Consider the following 19,164-nt stretch of genomic DNA (forward strand, 5'->3'; position numbering starts at 1 on the left):
GGCCCTCCTGAAGATGAGCACTCTGCAGCCACCACAGCAGAGACACCCTTGTCCTTGGAGACAGGGTTATCAGACGATGCATCTGAAGATGCGATCCGGACCATTTGTCCAACAGGTCCCACTGAAAGGTTCTTGCATGGAACCTGCCGAATGGAATCGCTTCGTAGGAAGCTACCATTTTTCCCAGGATCCGCGTGCAGTGATGCACCGACACCTGTTTTGGTTTTAGGAGGCCTCTGACTAGAGATGACAGCTCCTTGGCCTTCTCCTCCGGGAGAAACACTTTTTTCTGTTCTGTGTCCAGAACCATCCCCAGGAACAGTAGACGTGTCGTAGGGACCAGCTGTGACTTTGGAATGTTTAGAATCCAGCCGTGCTGTTGTAGCACTTCCCGAGATAGTGCTACCCCGACCAACAACTGCTCTCTGGACCTCGCCTTTATCAGGAGATCGTCCAAGTACGGGATAATTAAAACTCCCTTCTTTCGAAGGAGTATCATCATTTCGGCCATTACCTTGGTAAAGACCCTCGGAGCCGTGGATAGACCGAACGGCAACGTCTGGAATTGGTAATGACAATCCTGTACCACAAATCTGAGGTACTCCTGGTGAGGATGGTAAATGGGGACATGCAGGTAAGCATCCTTGATGTCCAGTGATACCATGTAATCTCCCTCGTCCAGGCTTGCAATAACCGCCCTGAGCGATTCCATCTTGAACTTGAATTTTTTTATATGTGTTCAAGGATTTCAAATTTAAAATGGGTCTCACCGAACCGTCCGGTTTCGGTACCACAAACATTGTGGAATAGTAACCCCTTCCTTGTTGAAGTAGGGGCACCTTTACTATCACTTGTTGTGAATACAGCTTGCGAATTGCCTGTAACACTGCCTCCCTGCCTGAGGGAGTGGTTGGCAAGGCAGATTTGAGGAAACGGCGGGGGGGAGACGTCTCGAATTCCAGCTTGTACCCCTGAGATACTACTTGAAGGATCCAGGGATCCACCCGTGAGCGAGCCCACTGATTGCTGAAAAATTTGAGACGGGCCCCCACCGCACCTGGCTCTGCCTGAGGAGCCCCAGCGTCATGCTGTGGACTTAGAGGAAGCGGGGGAGGACTATTGCTCCTGGGAACTGGCTGTATGCTGCAGCTTCTTTCCCCTACCTCTGCCTCTGGGCAGAAAGGACGCGCCTTTAACCCGCTTGCCCCTATTGGGCCGAAAGGACTGTACCTGATAATACGGTGCTTTCTTTGGTTGTGAGGGAACATGGGGTAAAAATGTAGACTTCCCAGCTGTTGCTGTGGATACGAGGTCCGAGAGACCATCCCCGAACAACTCCTCACCCTTATAAGGCAGAACTTCCATATGTCGTTTGGAATCTGCATCTCCTGTCCACTGCCGAGTCCATAACCCTCTCCTGGCAGAAATGGACATTGCGCTAATTTTGGATGCCAGCCGGCAAATATCCCTCTGTGCATCCCTCATATATAAAAGTGCGTCTTTTATATGTTCTACGTTTAGCAATATAGTGTCCCTGTCTAGGGTATCTATATTTTCTGACAGGGAATCTGACCACGCAGCAGCAGCCCTGCACATCCAGGCTGAAGCAATAGCCGGTCTCATTATAACACCTGTGTGTGTATATATAGATTTCAGGATAGCCTCCTGCTTTCTATCAGCAGATTCCTTCAGGGCGGCCGTATCAGGAGACGGTAGTGCCACCTTCTTTGACAAGCGTGTGAGCGCTTTATCCACCCTAGGGGATGTTTACCAGCGTGCCCTATCCTCTGGCGGGAAAGGGTACGCCATTAGTAACCTCTTAGAAATTACCAGCTTTTTATCAGGGGAAGCCCACGCTTCTTCACACACTTCATTTAACTCTTCAGATGGAGGAAAAGCTACTGGTAGTTTTTTCTCTCCAAACATAATACCCTTTTTTGTGGTACCGGGGGTAACATCAGAAATGTGCAACACATTTTTCATTGCCTCAATCATGTAACGTGTGGCCCTACTGGAAGTTACATTAGTCTCATCGTCGTCGACACTGGAGTCAGTATCCGTGTCGACATCTGTGTCTGTCATCTGAGGTAGCGGGCGTTTTAGAGCCCCTGATGACTTTTGAGACGCCTGGGCAGGCACAGGCTGAGAAGCCGGCTGTCCCACATTAGGTATGTCGTCAAACCTTTTATGCAAGGAGTCGACACTGTCGCGTAATTCCTTCCACAGCACCATCCACTCAGGTGTCGACCCCGCAGGGGGTGACATCACTGATAAAGCTAAATATTTATCTTACTTAAAACCCTTTAAGAGGTCTAAGAACACAGTACGCTATTTACGTATATGGTATACCGTAAGGGTACGCACGTTGCGTAACAATCGCTTAGCCGTAGTCGAGACGCTCGAGCGTCACGTTCGCTTACGGCCAAGGGATCACAGGCAGGCACGCTATAGGCTGCCGACTAGATAAAGCCAAATATTTATCCTATATAACACACTATACAGAGGTTAAGAAACACTGTACGCAACCGGCGCACGAGGTACCGTAAGGGTACGCTCTTAGCGTAGCGGACGCTGTATCGGGAGCGAGCCGCTCGAGCGACACAAACGCTCGCGAGAATACGCTGTTGGTATCGGGCACACTATAGGTGAGCGACTACCGTAATGCTACGCTATCAGCGTAGCGGACGCTCGAGACCACGAGGAGATCACGAGCGGCGCAGACGCTCACAAGATAACAATCAGTAGACCTTGAATGTAACACACAGAAATGATATTCTTATACTGTAAACCCTTTTGTAGTGATAAGGTGAAAATGCAACACAGTGTAAGCTGGTTTACACTAAAGCTGTTTGAGCGATAGAGACGCTCCTATTACCCACTGCAATATAATGAACACACAATACCGGTCTAAGGGTCTAACGCCTTTTAAGGAAATGAATGAACGTTCAAAAAGAATAATACCTTACAAGTCATACACTACCAATATAACATAGACTACCTAACCAGATAACTACACAGGAAATACAATATCAGTACAATAACTATATAAGAGAAACGAGGGAGAAAGAGAAGAGAGAGAGAGAGAGAGATATGGCTCAGAATAACAAGGAAAGACAATATGATTGCGGAGAAAACTTACGCACAAAGGGGAACGATCGCATGCGCCTCTGGACATCCAGCTCCCGATTATCAGCAATGAGAACCGTTGAAGAGTGAGAGCTGGATGTGATCGGCTTGTCTATTTATGCCCCACACACAATACAATTCAATGGTCCCTACAATCTCATTGTTCATTGGACACAGGAATTCGTCTTCGCACTAAAACAAAAGGTCATAGGTTGATTCATACAGGTGGGCTGTGTCTACTTCCAACTGCTCAGGTGGGTGGGAAACTAGGTTTCCCGCCGCATGGATAAGTAAGTGCAAATAATAGTAAATGGACATAAACTTCTTATGTCCATAACTATTCGCACGAGCGATTAATCCGCTTCAAACCAACACCGGAATATTGCTAATTAAATACTCTTCCGATGGATACTAAACACCACTGTATAATCCTTGTCTGACCCTTTGTATCAGACAAAGAGGGATCTCTCTGTCCATGAACATGCTACATTAACTAAACTTTCAGAATCTATCAAAGGGACCATGATCTACAAAATACGTTATACAGTTAAAATATGTAACGATTGAGTCGCACGCTACGCACACATAAACTCTACCGTAAATGCACATCCCGTGCGCCTGCGGGTGCACGTAACAGCGGGTATGCGCACGCACGGGAGAGCGTACGCATGCGCAGAGCGGACATGTATGAGGTGCAAATATGGCAGTGTGCATAGTGATATTTTTCTGACTTTGACAGTCCACCCTTTGGCAGTCAACAATAACTGCCACTTCCTAAAACATTTCAAAACGAGAAAAATATATGTCAAGTGTAAATATTTCTATGGTTGGGTAGGGGAGGAGAGGAGAAGGTAGGAAAAGGGTATGACCTAGTGAGATAGCAGAAGCATGTGTGTATGAATCCATGTTTTGGGGGGTCATGTATCATCGTGCCGTACGTGTTTTAAATCAAGCTTCGAGGTATTGCGAAGTATACATTTGAATTCCTTCTTATCCTGTGGTACGGGTCTGTGGATGGGCTGTCAAACTTTACCGAGCTCTCTTCGGCTTTTGGTTGCAACAAAATGGGGGAGCACATTTTAGTTGATGATACATGAATGGGGGAATATGTGATTGCGGATATCTGTGCTGGTATTCCCTATCGACTATGTGTGTTATTACCTGAAGGTTGTAGAGATGAAGATAAGACACAATTATGGTAAATGCAGTGGTATTCTATGTCAGGTTAATGAACATTTGTCGGTTGAAGTCTTGTTCGGTGTCTGTTGAATGCAGTCTTCTTTGGGCTTTTGCCAATAGGTGTGAGCAAAAGCTTTGTCAATGTCCATAGACTTACAAAAAGTGTTGGGCTAGCGTAAATTTAAAATTTCTAGGGAAACTGGGGGTCTATGGCATAGTTCATCAAATATCTGTGTATAAGGTTGTCAAAACTTCTTCTTTAATCCATCAGTTGTCTGTATACAGGCTCGTCAAATTCCTCGTCCAAGTGGGTCTTTTTACCTTGGAGAAAACGGAAAAACAGGTGAAAGAAACGGACCGTATAATCGCATTTTCATCACATCATTGTCTCTACCGTTGGGTCATAAATCAAATCCATTGGAATTACAATTTCCTCACTCCTTAAACTCATTACCCTGGTACTACGTTTGCACTTCATTAAAGCCTGACCGCATCTAAATATCAAGCCAATTGATATGACAACACCTAAGATACATAGGAGAAACTTCCCTATATCCATTATGACTCCTTGAGCCCATTCTACTAAACCAGAGAACCAATTTCGCGGGTTCAACCATGACACCCAACCAGTCAGCTCATTACCCACAGCAGCAAGGGTGAGATTGTGTCTCCTGCGAAATTCCCACTTTAATTGGAGAATATCGTCCATCTTTTGGTCTATGACCTCGACCGGGTCCTCGGTACTATTCGTTATATATGTGCAGCATTTCACGCCGTACTGCGTTGCCAGTGTGACACAATATCCGCCTGTCACTGCCGTGAGATAATTGAGAATCATTCTATGCTGAACCAGTTCTGTTTTATAAGCTTGAAGTTCTCTTCCAGTATACCTAAACGTGTCATCATACATTTCTGTGATATTGTCTAACAAATTTGCGAGCGCAGATATGTATTTATAATTCAACACTCCTCTGGCGGTGCGAGTAATGTCTAACGCAAGTAGAAACTGAATCCCGGTGGATTCATGGATCATGTCAGAGGCCGGATGCTCTGTTCTTTCTATCAGGTGCCGTTTAACTACGTGCTCGTAATGAGTATGAGTATAAGGAGCTTGGGCAACACGGTGTATATCTTTCATTTTGGCATGTGATACAGTCATTACTTCAGGCAGTACTTTTCCAATATAACACAATCCTTCAGAGTTTGGGGCAAGCCACTTATACGCCTTCCTCCCGCATATGAAATATGCATCATCGGGGAGAACATATGGGACGGAATAGGACATAACCATATTACACATCTTCCATGTGAAATCTCCTAACCCTAATTCTTCCATCTGTCTAGTACACGTATCAGCTTGTACGATATGTGCACAGTATCCTGGTGATACCTCTCCAACTCTCGTAATCCTACTTCCTAGGGTATACCTATATCGGAAAGATTTTCCTCTACTGGCTATGTGGCGTATAAGCTCTGTATCTGTCGGCATTCTATCTGCTCTATATGACTACACTGTCACAGAGTCTACAGATACAGTTCTCTTTTCAGCTAACAATCCTTCACAATGTTTACAAATAACATGGCTGCTAGGTCGTTTCCGGTACTCGCCTTTGCTTGGTGATTGTGTTGCTACTGGAAATTTACACCTCCGTCTCAGTCATCAGAACCTTTCTGGATCCTTTCTCGACCTCACTGGTACTCTCGCCGGAACAGACTGCTCTGGTCAACATCAGGGTCAACATGAAAATCCATATCACAGTCTCTTGAGGCGAGTCCATCTTACAGGAGGAGAAAAGGAGAAATTTGTAATGGGGGTATAGGAAAACAGTTTGAGGGGGAGAGAAACTTGTTACGATAATTAGTTCTCTTGTCTTGTTGTTCTTCTTGTTCTGCTGTCATCTCAAAGGTGCTGTCTCTCAGTCTTCCAACCGAACATTCTGGTGATACAATATTCCTTCCAAATCAGTGATCTTTCTGTAAGGAGCAAAAATCTTGCATTACCATTTGTCTAACTGATGTGTGACATACCATCTTTAAAACATGAAAACATGAGTGAGAAGAGAGAAAACGAGAGAAAACAAAAAAAAACAAAAGAGAGAGAGAACAATTCATATATATATATATATATCATAACACATCAATAAACAACAACAGGAAAAAAAACATTTTTCAAACATTTTAAAACATTGTCAGATCATCAGGCTGTCATATCTACATGTCCAATGGTTTCCTTGCGCAGTCCCTCCCCCCCAGCACCTCCATACTCCACCCTCTGTATCTGGCCAGGATACATTGATGTGGGTAGGTCATGCTGGGGTTTGGTAGACTTCTGCAAAGACCAAGCAGACATGCAATGTTTGAGTCCTACCAATAATCGTCAGAGATGGGGAGAGAAAAAGAAACATTTCACAGATACATTTACAACGTTTCACCCGGTCATTCCTGTGTCTTCAGAGAATGACCTCCCAATTTCTTAACTGTTACCTCAGGCTTACCATCAGTCCTAATGATCACCTTTCCTGATTGCATATCATGGGTGTGGCTCAAAATTCTTCCTACATGATCCCTGTTTATAATTTGGTGTGTCATAACCCTGCTCATATCTTTGTCTAGGGGGTTTATGTGAATTTGGTCTACTTCTTGGTCTACAATCTCTTGCAAAATGACCTTCCTTCTGGCAATTATAACACCTTGTCACCTTTGACTTAACCACAGGGATCTGAGGCTTCTTTGTTTCCCCTTGCTTGATGCTGGTTTGCTCATGCCCAACAGCAGAGTCCCTTAATGCAGTTATTGATTTATCTCTCCAGTATGGGTTGGTGATCTGTATCCTTGCTCTCAACACTTCCTTTAAACCATCCATTAGCACAGATACTGCTACTTCTCTGTGCGGTGCACTTGTTTCGATGTTTTCTATACCCGTATACCTAGTCATGTCCTGCAATGCCCGGTGGAAATAATTAGAAATACTTTCCCCTTTGTTTTGTCTTATGGAGAAGATTTTGTTCCACTCGACAATGGCTGGGAAATATACTTCTAACTGTCGGTTGATCTGCTTAATACATTCCTGATTGTGTTCCTCCGTACAAGGTACCTCCGTGTCTAATTTACAATCAGCAATAAATTTCGCAGGGTCAACACTGGAGGGCAAACATGCCCTCAGCACTGTCCGCCACTCTTTGTTGGTGGGTTCTGTGGAGTTTCCTAGTTCTTTAACAAACCTTTGACATGCTACTAGATTTTTCCTGGGATCAGGAAATTCAGACATAATTGATCTCAATTCCATCCGGGACCAGGGACAGCGCATTGCACTGTCCTTGACGGGAAGGATTCCCTGATCGTCAGTCTTCCCATCGGGGACTGTGATCACCCTGACAGGACTAAACTCAATTACATCACCTTGTTTTGGTCTTACAATATGGGGTACATTTGTTTGTGCGTGATATAAAACATTGTACGTACCTGTGGACACGACCTCACCTGACCCTCCGTTAGGGGGTTTGATTATTGCCTTTACCGATTTGGTCGCGTCCACCTGGATGTCTTGTGTGATGGCTGCTGGAAGAGGTGCCGACATCGGGCTGGGCTCACTTTCTTGTTTGTATTCCTGAGGGAAGTTTAACATGGGGTGCAACTTGCATAGGTTAATAGTTGTACATTTAACAGTATTACAATTATCATTGTTATGTTTATTACACTTATTCTTATCATCTATACTACAGTTGCTAAGAGCGTTTTTATTGTTCAACATTGTGCCTTTCTCCGCAACCATAATTCTCTCCATTGCCATGTCTCTCCTCCCAAGATAAGAGTCAGATATGTTAGTTAACTCTCTTTGCAATTCACTTTCCTGTTGCCATAACTGTAAACAATCAAAATGTTTAACTCGTCTCTTTGCTGATTTAATGAGACTTATCCTTCTCCTTAGATTCAGTAACACATCTGTGCTAAAGCTGCCTACTTTTGGGAACTTCTCCCCGTCATATACAGTCATTCTCTCCCATTCATCACATAAAACTTCTGTGTGTGAACCGTATTTTCCACACATTACGTACCTTGCCGACCCGATTGGTCGGTTTATAGAATCAACCCGAACCGAGGTTGATCGCCCCCTTCCTGAACAACTGGCCCCCATAATTTGCAGGTGTTGCTTGCAGCGAACCCTTACAAAAAACCAAAATATTCAAAGATAGGTTGACGGTGGTGGTTTACCGAGTACCCCACTTACTCGCCCACGCCGACCAATACGACCTCCACACTGATATAGTGCTGGCGTACTCGACCCAGGGCCCCTATGAACCTTTGTTTACTGGAATATGTGAGTGTGATCTGCAGAGCATTAACCCTTTCCAGTAACTGTGGGGTTGTTGGATAATTCCTGAGTGACCAGCGAACTTCCCTTTTAAAAATAAAAAATTACACAAATCACGTTAGAATGTACAAATAGCGTTTATGACCCTTTTTGTACACAAATGGTACTAGGTCAGATTACTAACTAATGCACACAATTACGTGCGGTACAATCGTTCAGTACATAAGCAACTAATCTTATGTACGGAGCGACCAGTGGAATCGACATTCAGCAGCTGCGAATTCCTTCAGCCTGAGCTTTATGGCCTATATGGGTTCCGCTCCAACCCTTCTTGGTGTTGGGCTACTTGACTCTATAGCGGACTTCCTTGTCTGCTGTACCTGGACCTCCTGGTCTGTTATGCGACCTCCTGGTCTGCTATGCGACCTCCTGGTCTGACCTCCTGGTCTGCTACAGTATGACCTCCTGGTCTGCTACACTCTAATGCTCTTTATATGTTTAACAAGGGATGCCTCCCTAGCCACCGTGCATGTCACTTACACGAATGTAATTTCACGAGAACTCGATGATTTCTGTGGTTCAATCCCCAAAATTGTAAAAACTTATATAATTGCAAACACTCACTCACCACATGTACACTTTTGTTTCTATTTCTATTTCTGCGCAGAAATTTCTTTCCTTTAGACCAGATGTGTTGTAAATTGGAGAAGGATCTATTAGCTTAAATTTCGGACACTGAAATAGATTTGCGCTATTTATCGCGTTGCCACCTTTTCGCCTGTTACAATAACACTAGCGTGTGATTTGAGTTACGTGGGCGTACCCGGACGCTCCGTTGCGTAATATACGCTGCGTGCGTCGGCCTTTGAGTTGCGTACGCGAGTCTCACCCTTTGTTAGAGACACGTGTACACAAAGCAAATATCCACCGTAACACAATGTACACGTTTATCAATGTAGGTGATCCTCGATCATCTACCGAACACCACACCAATCTCTATTTGTATCTTTAGGTAGAGCTGCGTGTGTGCTTTGCAATTTATTTCTTAATGTATTACTTTTATACTTTAACTATGAAATAGCGACAAATCTCTCTTAGCACGTTTATCAATTATAAAATGGCAAACAGAAGAGTGATATATGAAAATACACGAATAAAAAGAAATGCAGATATGCGTGTGTGCGTACGCAAGACAGAAATAAAACAGTTTTAAAAGACACTAGCGTGTTGTTCTTACCTCCGGTTCCGGATTCCCTCAGCACCCTTTACTAAGCGAAGCAGACGCTTATCCAGACAGCACTACGAGGAATATGATCTCCTGCCCTTTGCTGATGGATAATGTCTGCTGAAATTACCTAGTATAGATATGTGAAGGACGGACGAGCCGCCAATTTATAAAGCTAAATATTTATCTTACTTAAAACCCTTTAAGAGGTCTAAGAACACAGTACGCTATTTACGTATGGTATACCGTAAGGGTACGCACGTTGCGTAACAATCGCTTAGCCGTAGTCGAGACGCTCGAGCGTCACATTCGCTTACGGCCAAGGGATCACAGGCAGGCACGCTATAGGCTGCCGACTAGATAAAGCCAAATATTTATCCTATATAACACACTATACAGAGGTTAAGAAACACTGTACGCAACCGGCGCACGAGGTACCGTAAGGGTACGCTCTTAGCGTAGCGGACGCTGTATCGGGAGCGAGCCGCTCGAGCGACACAAACGCTCGCGAGAATACGCTGTTGGTATCGGGCACACTATAGGTGAGCGACTACCGTAATGCTACGCTATCAGCGTAGCGGACGCTCGAGACCACGAGGAGATCACGAGCGGCGCAGACGCTCACAAGATAACAATCAGTAGACCTTGAATGTAACACACAGAAATGATATTCTTATACTGTAAACCCTTTTGTAGTGATAAGGTGAAAATGCAACACAGTGTAAGCTGGTTTACACTAAAGCTGTTTGAGCGATAGAGACGCTCCTATTACTCACTGCAATATAATGAACACACAATACCGGTCTAAGGGTCTAACGCCTTTTAAGGAAATGAATGAACGTTCAAAAAGAATAATACAATACAAGTCATACACTACCAATATAACATAGACTACCTAACCAGATAACTACACAGGAAATACAATATCAGTACAATAACTATATAAGAGAAACGAGGGAGAAAGAGAAGAGAGAGAGAGATATGGCTCAGAATAACAAGGAAAGACAATATGATTGCGGAGAAAACTTACGCACAAAGGGGAACGATCGCATGCGCCTCTGGACATCCAGCTCCCGATTATCAGCAATGAGAACCGTTGAAGAGTGAGAGCTGGATGTGATCGGCTTGTCTATTTATGCCCCACACACAATACAATTCAATGGTCCCTACAATCTCATTGTTCATTGGACACAGGAATTCGTCTTCGCACTAAAACAAAAGGTCATAGGTTGATTCATACAGGTGGGCTGTGTCTACTTCCAACTGCTCAGGTGGGTGGGAAACTAGGTTTCCCGCCGCATGGATAAGTAAGTGCAAATAATAGTAAATGGACATTAACTTCTTATGTCCATAACTATTCGCACGAGCGATTAATCCGCTTCAAACCAACACCGGAATATTGCTAATTAAATACTCTTCCGATGAATACTAAACACCACTGTATAATCCTTGTCTGACCCTTTGTATCAGACAAAGAGGGATCTCTCTGTCCATGAACATGCTACATTAACTAAACTTTCAGAATCTATCAAAGGGACCATGATCTACAAAATACGTTATACAGTTAAAATATGTAACGATTGAGTCGCACGCTACGCACACATAAACTCTACCGTAAATGCACATCCCGTGCGCCTGCGGGTGCACGTAACAGCGGGTATGCGCACGCACGGGAGAGCGTACGCATGCGCAGAGCGGACATGTATGAGGTGCAAATATGGCAGTGTGCATAGTGATATTTTTCTGACTTTGACATCACGTTTACAGGCATTTGCTCCACCTTCACATAAGCCTCCTCATCAAACATGTCGACACAGCCGTACCGACACACCGCAAACACACAGGGAATGCTCTGACAGAGGACAGGACCCCACAAAGCCCTTTGGGGAGATAGAGAGAGAGTATGCCAGCACACACCAGAGCGCTATATAACACAGGGATCCCACTATAAATGAGTGTTTTCCCTTATAGCTGCTTTTTTATATATCATATATATATATCTATACTGCGCCTAAATTTAGTGCCCCCCCTCTCTTTTTTACCCTTCTGTAGTGTTCAGACTGCAGGGGAGAGCCAGGGAGCTTCCTTCCAGCGGAGCTGTGAGGGAAAAATGGCGCCAGTGTGCTGAGGGAGATGGCCCCGCCCCTTTTTCGGCTGACTTTCTCCCGCTTTTTCTGGAATACTGGCAGGGGTAATTTTACATCTATATAGCCTCTAGGACTATATATGATGTAGATTTGCCAGCCAAGGTGTCATATATTGCCCTCAGGGCGCCCCCCCCCAGCGCCCTGCACCCATCAGTGACCGGAGTGTGAGGTGTACATGAGGAGCAATGGCGCACAGCTGCAGTGCTGTGCGCTACCTTGGTGAAGACCGAAGTCTTCTGCCGCCGATTTTCCGGACCTCTTTGTGCTTCTGGCTCTGTAAGGGGGATGGCGGCGCGGCGCCGGGAACGAACACCAAGGTCGGGTCCTGCGGTCGATCCCTCTGGAGCTAATGGTGTCCAGTAGCCTAAGAAGCCCAAACTACCACCTGTTAGGTAGGTTCGCTTCTTCTCCCCTTAGTCCCTCGCTGCAGTGAGTCTGTTGCCAGCAGATCTCACTGTAAAATAAAAAACCTAAATATACTTTCTTTCTAGGAGCTCAGGAGAGCCCCTAGTGTGCATCCAGCTCAGCCAGGCACAAGATTCTAACTGAAGTCTGGAGGAGGGTCATAGTGGGAGGAGCCAGTGCACACCAGTTAGACCTAAAGCTTTCTTTATAGTTGTGCCCAGTCTCCTGCGGAGCCGCTATTCCCCATGGTCCTTACGGAGTCCCAGCATCCACTTAGGACGTCAGAGAAATTCTCACAGCTACACTTTGCTGCCATTATGTATTTATGTTTCTATGTTAATATGTTACAGGCCCACGAGGTACCAGGGATAAAAATCTTCCATTCCTCATCCACGGTGTTCTATGCCAATGCAGAGCAGTATACAGAGGCGCTTTACCAACAGGTAACTCTAAAGCCTGGTTCATGCTGCATTTGCTTTCTGGGGCATCACATACCCTAAACGAGAAGGGGAAAAACGTAAGAAACGTGCCCGAAAAATATGCACCCCATCTGCGTGTGTAGCATAGGTTTTCCACTATCACAGTGATTATTACTTCTACCTGCTCTTTACTGGGGCTGTTTCTGAGTTGGGAGCAAAGCAAAATTAGGGATGTCCATCAACCATTGATGTTTCAAACCCCATTGATGGTTTGCGGCCGATGCTGAATACTTTTACCATCGATGACAGATAACCAGATGGTTTTCCGCACTCGATGGTAGCTGTGTGCTCAATTTTTTTTTTTTCACTGTTGCTTTCAGTAGGGATGGCCCGACCATTACACCGAGTACGTGGTCGAGTAAGGCGCCACAGTGAAGAGGGCGCCGGGGAGACAGCGCTAGCGTGGACCCCAGCAGCCAATTAGGCAGCAGTGGGGTCCCAGGTATTCCCGAGGGGATTATGGTCCTGGAGGAGCAGGGGGGAGATGGAAAAGACCACTCCATGAGACAGGGGTGGAGAAGGAGGCTTGGAGAGAGATTTGATGCCTGACTGTAGCTGCTGCAGGCAGTGAGGGACAGAACCGCCCAGGATATGCTCTTACACCCACCTGCCGCCCCCCTCACCCGTCCAGAAGGGCTTCCAGCTGGAGATGTGCCGGCATCAGAGCAGGGCTCCAGAAATCCCCGGTCTGCAGTCTGCACCCAGGCATGTGAAGCAGATGGAGGCACCGGGGTCGGCATGGGAAAGATGAGATGCCTGCGGTCAGTACCCTGCTGTTGCCCCTACTGCACCTGGCACTGGGTAAGTGGCCCACGTGTAGGGGTGATAACATTTACCTGTTACTGTCTGCAGATTGAGGGGCTCAGCTCCCCTGACTGGCTGAGGAACTAGTACATGCCGGTATACTCTCCCATTATCTGTGTGTGACCCCACCCCATATATCTGTGTGTGACATATTACTGGTATGCAAGCTGTTGTGGTTCTCTTACAGATGGCTGCTAGCTAAATTGCCTACCCAGTCACCCACTATCTCCCTGTAACCCCTGTCTCCCCAGTCACCCACAATCTCCCTGTAACCCGTCTCCCCAGTCACCCACAATCTCCCTGTCCACCCTGCCTCCTCAGTCACCCACTATTTTCGTGTCACCCCTGCCACCCACTATCTCCCGTCATGCTTAGCTTCCCAGTCACCCACTATCTCCCTGCCTCCCCAGTCACCCACCTTCTCGCTGTAACCCCTGCTCCCCAGTCACCCACTATTTCCGTGTCACCCCTGCCACCCCAGTCACCCACTGTCTCTATTACCTGGCCTCCCCTGTCGACCACTACCTCCCTGTCACCCCTGCCTTCCCAGTCACCTGCCATCTCGCTGTCACCCCTGCTCCCCAGTCACCCACTATTTCCATGTCACCCCTGCCTCCCCAGTCACCCACTATCTCTATTACCTGGCATCCCTTGTCGACCACTATCTCCTTGTCACCCCTGCCTTTCCAAGCACCCACTATCTCCCTGCCTCCCCAGTCACCCACTATCTCCCTGTACCCTTGGGGGTACTATTGTGTGGCCAGGCCCCTTCATTTTAAGACAACACTCTGTTGCTGCGGCACGCGCCAACGGCGCACACTGTCCCTTTAAACAGTTTTTCCCATCAAAGGAGCCCCAAAATTTATATTCACTTACCCAAAAAATGTACGCTCGGGCTGGCCCTGGTTTTCAGGGATGCTGCAGCACAGAGCTACTATGCTGTCAGCCAGCAGCCCTGTGCCACCCCCACCAAGAGCCGGGAATAGGATATCCTGCCTCTTTTACTGGCTGAGCTGTCATTCACAGCTCAGCCCCGCCCCCATCTCTCTGTCAGAAGCAGAGCCAGTTGCGACACATGGATCCTTGTAAAATAAGAGGTGGCATTATCAAGTATATCGCCACAGTCTGTAGGTGACAGATAGATCATGAGTTGTTTTATTATTATTGTGAGTAATATAATGAAATTCTGCTCATATCTCTGTCCATCACATCACAGTGCGGCCTGGATGTTGAAAAACTGATTGAGAAGAAAATAAAAGCTATAAAGAAACGCAAGAGAAAAGAGGAGAAGGTTATGAAGAAGGCTGATAAGAATAATGAACCCACCAAACTGGTAAGTGTGGACATTCACCGTTTACTGGAGAAATCAACAAAACATTCAGCGCAGTATACAGGGACTTGTTAATCAAGATAGACCCATGTACAGTACTTATCATCCACCTTTCTTTATAAAGCATAAACAAACACTAGAGCTGTCCCTTATATTGGCCATATGATGGGCCAATCCTTGGTCCAAGAGCAGTGTGACATGATCCCTATTTAACCACAGTGGGCCAGTAACAAAACACATTAAGGCCATTGACAGCAGATGTAAGTTAACCCCACAATCTTCCAACTCCATTCTCCAAATGTCAGACATGATTCCACTATTTCAATGGGCTCATCATCGATGCTCCTCTTCCCCTTCCTGTTGGTGTGCCTAAGTATCCATCCTTGGTTCCACTCTTCCCTCCCTTTATACCTCTTCCCTCAGAGCTCCTTCAGCCTCCAATATCACCTGTGCGCTAGTAGCTCTCACTTTTACTTCTCTTCCCCTGACCTCTCACCGCCTGTCCTCTCCTGTGTCACCAACTCTCTGTTGGCCCCCAAAGCTTCCTGGAGCTTAGCATATGAGAAATTGAACTGATAGAGGTCAATTCAATGACATGTGTTATAAGATTGCACGCTGCTGATGTATGGCTGGTGTACAGTGCTCACAACACCCATATATATGATAGCCTACTATAGGGATGAGAAGTAAATTGCATGATGTGTAGGTGAGTATTGCTGGCATGCTGACGCCTCTCCCTTCCCATTACCAACATCTCCCTCTCCTCTATTTATCAACTTCACAGTCTGTGTCATCCTTAACTTACCTCCCCTTATATATACCCACACATTCAATACATCTCCCAATCCTGCTGCTTTCACCTTAATATTTCCCTTTCACTAACACAATAATCCATGCCGCCCTTGTCATCTCCCACCTTGGTTACTGTAATTGTCTCCACCTACCCACCACACTCTGCCACCAGCGTCCTCCTCCTCTCCGATCCCAATCACCACTTCCCAGTCCTACTTTAAGGATTCCTGCCACACTTCTCCCTGCCTTTGGTACTGTCCACGGTCAATCAAGTTCTTGGTACAATCTGCAATCTATGTTTCTCTATCGTCCTAAGTGGATGCTGGGGTTCCTGAAAGGACCATGGGGAATAGCGGCTCCGCAGGAGACAGGGCACAAAAAAGTAAAGCTTTACTAGGTCAGGTGGTGTGCACTGGCTCCTCCCCCTATGACCCTCCTCCAGACTCCAGTTAGATTTTGTGCCCGAACGAGAAGGGTGCAATCTAGGTGGCTCTCCTAAAGAGCTGCTTAGAGAAAGTTTAGTTTAGGTTTTTTTCTTTACAGTGAGTCCTGCTGGCAACAGGATCACTGCAACGTGGGACTTAGGGGGAAAGTAGTAAACTCACCTGCATGCAGAGTGGATTTGCTGCTTGGCTACTGGACACCATTAGCTCCAGAGGGATCGAACACAGGCCCAGCCGTGGAGTCCGGTCCCGGAGCCGCGCCGCCGACCCCCTTGCAGATGCTGAAGCGTGAAGAGGTCCGGAAACCGGCGGCTGAAGACTCCTCAGTCTTCATAAGGTAGCGCACAGCACTGCAGCTGTGCGCCATTTTCCTCTCAGCACACTTCACTGGGCAGTCACTGAGGGTGCAGAGCGCTGGGGGGGGGCGCTCTGAGAGGCAAATATAAACCTTATACAAGGCTAAAAATACCTCACATATAGCCCATAGGGGCTATATGGAGATATTTAACCCCTGCCTGACTGGAAAAATAGCGGGAGAAGAACCCGCCGAAAAAGGGGCGGGGCCTATCTCCTCAGCACACGGCGCCATTTTCTGTCACAGCTCCGCTGGTCAGAACGGCTCCCAGGTCTCTCCCCTGCACTGCACTACAGAAACAGGGTAAAACAGAGAGGGGGGGCACATTAATGGCTATATATATATATATTAAAGCAGCTATAAGGGAGCACTTAATATAAGGATATCCCTTGTATATATAGCGCTTTGTGGTGTGTGCTGGCAGACTCTCCCTCTGTCTCCCCAAAAGGGCTAGTGGGTCCTGTCTTCATTAGAGCATTCCCTGTGAGTTTGCGGTGTGTGTCGGTACGTGGTGTCGACATGTATGAGGACGATATTGGTGTGGAGGCGGAGCAATTGCCAAATATGCAGATGTCACCCCCCAGGGGGTCGACACCAGAATGGATGCCTTTATTTGTGGAATTACGTGATGGTTTATCTTCCCTTAAACAGTCAGTTGAGGACATGAGGCGGCCGGACAATCAATTAATGCCTGTCCAGGCGCCTCAAACACCGTCAGGGGCTGTAAAACGCCCTTTGCCTCAGTCGGTCGACACAGACCCAGACACGGGCACTGATTCCAGTGACGACGGTAGAAATTCAAACGTATTTTCCAGTAGGGCCACACGTTATATGATTTTGGCAATGAAGGAGACGTTACATTTAGCTGATACTACAGATACCGTAAAACAGGGTATTATGTATGGTGTGAAAAAACTACAAACAGTTTTTCCTGAATCAGAAGAATTAAATGACGTGTGTGATGAAGCGTGGGTTGCTCCTGATAAAAAGTTGATAATTTCAAAAAAGTTATTGGCATTATACCCTTTCCCGCCAGAGGTTAGGGCGCGCTGGGAAACACCCCCTAAGGTGGACAAGGCGCTCACACGCTTATCCAAACAAGTGGCGTTACCCTCTCCTGAGACGGCCGCACTTAAGGATCCATCAGATAGAAAGATGGAAGTTATTCAAAAGAATATATACACACATGCAGGTGTTATACTACGACCAGCTATAGCAACTGCCTGGATGTGCAGTGCTGGAGTAGTTTGGTCAGAATCCCTGATTGAAAATATTGATACCCTAGATAGGGACAATGTTTTACTGTCGTTAGAACAAATAAAGGATGCATTTATCTATATGCGTGATGCACAGAGGGATATTTGCACACTGGCATCTCGGGTGAGTGCTATGTCCATTTCAGCCAGAAGAGCCTTATGGACACGACAGTGGACAGGCGATGCGGATTCAAAACGTCACATGGAGGTTTTGCCGTATAAAGGGGAGGAGTTATTTGGAGTTGGTCTATCAGACTTGGTGGCCACGGCTACTGCCGGGAAATCCACTTTTTTACCTCAAGTCACTCCCCAACAGAGAAAGGCACCGACTTTTCAACCGCAGCCTTTTCGCTCCTACAAAAATAAGAGAGCAAAGGGCTTGTCGTACCTGCCACGAGGCAGAGGAAGAGGGAAGAGACACCAACAGGCAGCTCCTTCCCAGGAACAGAAGCCCTCCCCGGCTCCTGCAAAAACCTCAGCATGACGCTGGGGCCTCTCAAGCGGACTCGGGGACAGTGGGGGGCCGTCTCAAAAATTACAGCGCGCAGTGGGCTCACTCGCAGGTAGACCCCTGGATCCTGCAGATAATATCTCAGGGGTACAGGTTGGAATTAGAGACGGATCCTCCTCATCGTTTCCTGAAGTCTGCCTTACCAACCGTCTCTTCCGAAAGGGAGAGGGTGTTGGAAGCCATTCACAAGCTGTACGCTCAGCAGGTGATAGTCAAAGTACCCCTATTACAACAAGGAAAGGGGTATTATTCCACTCTATTTGTGGTACCGAAGCCGGATGGCTCGGTAAGGCCTATTCTAAATCTGAAGTCCTTGAACCTCTACATAAAAAAGTTCAAGTTCAAGATGGAGTCACTCAGAGCAGTGATAGCGAACCTGGAAGAAGGGGACTTTATGGTATCCTTGGACATCAAGGATGCGTATCTACACGTTCCGATTTACCCCGCACACCAGGGGTACCTCAGGTTCATTGTTCAAAACTGTCACTATCAGTTTCAGACGCTGCCGTTCGGATTGTCCACGGCGCCTCGGGTCTTTACCAAGGTAATGGCCGAGATGATGATTCTTCTTCGAAGAAAAGGCGTATTAGTTATCCCATACTTGGACGATCTCCTAATAAGGGCAAGGTCCAGAGAACAGCTGGAGACAGCTTTAGCACTATCTCAAGAGGTGCTAAGACAACACGGGTGGATTCTGAATATTCCAAAATCCCATTTAATCCCGACAACTCGTCTGCTGTTCCTAGGAATGATTCTGGACACGGTTCAGAAAAAGGTTTTCCTTCCAGAGGAAAAAGCCA

The 19,164-nt window shown here is 46.5% G+C and overlaps 1 protein-coding gene across 1 annotated transcript in view; it reads left to right on the forward strand.

The window, feature by feature from the left end:
- LOC134958494 (solute carrier family 26 member 6-like) overlaps positions 1 to 19,164 on the forward strand; it is a 78,989-nt gene that overhangs the window by 42,445 nt on the left and 17,380 nt on the right. The window contains exons 14-15 of the mRNA XM_063941155.1: positions 12,745 to 12,837; positions 14,894 to 15,010. Of these exons, the coding sequence (XP_063797225.1) occupies positions 12,745 to 12,837; positions 14,894 to 15,010 (210 nt within the window). The remainder of the gene's footprint in view (positions 1 to 12,744; positions 12,838 to 14,893; positions 15,011 to 19,164) is intronic.

The sequence above is a fragment of the Pseudophryne corroboree genome, chromosome 9 (genome assembly GCF_028390025.1).
Source record: "Pseudophryne corroboree isolate aPseCor3 chromosome 9, aPseCor3.hap2, whole genome shotgun sequence".
Lineage (NCBI taxonomy): Eukaryota > Metazoa > Chordata > Amphibia > Anura > Myobatrachidae > Pseudophryne > Pseudophryne corroboree.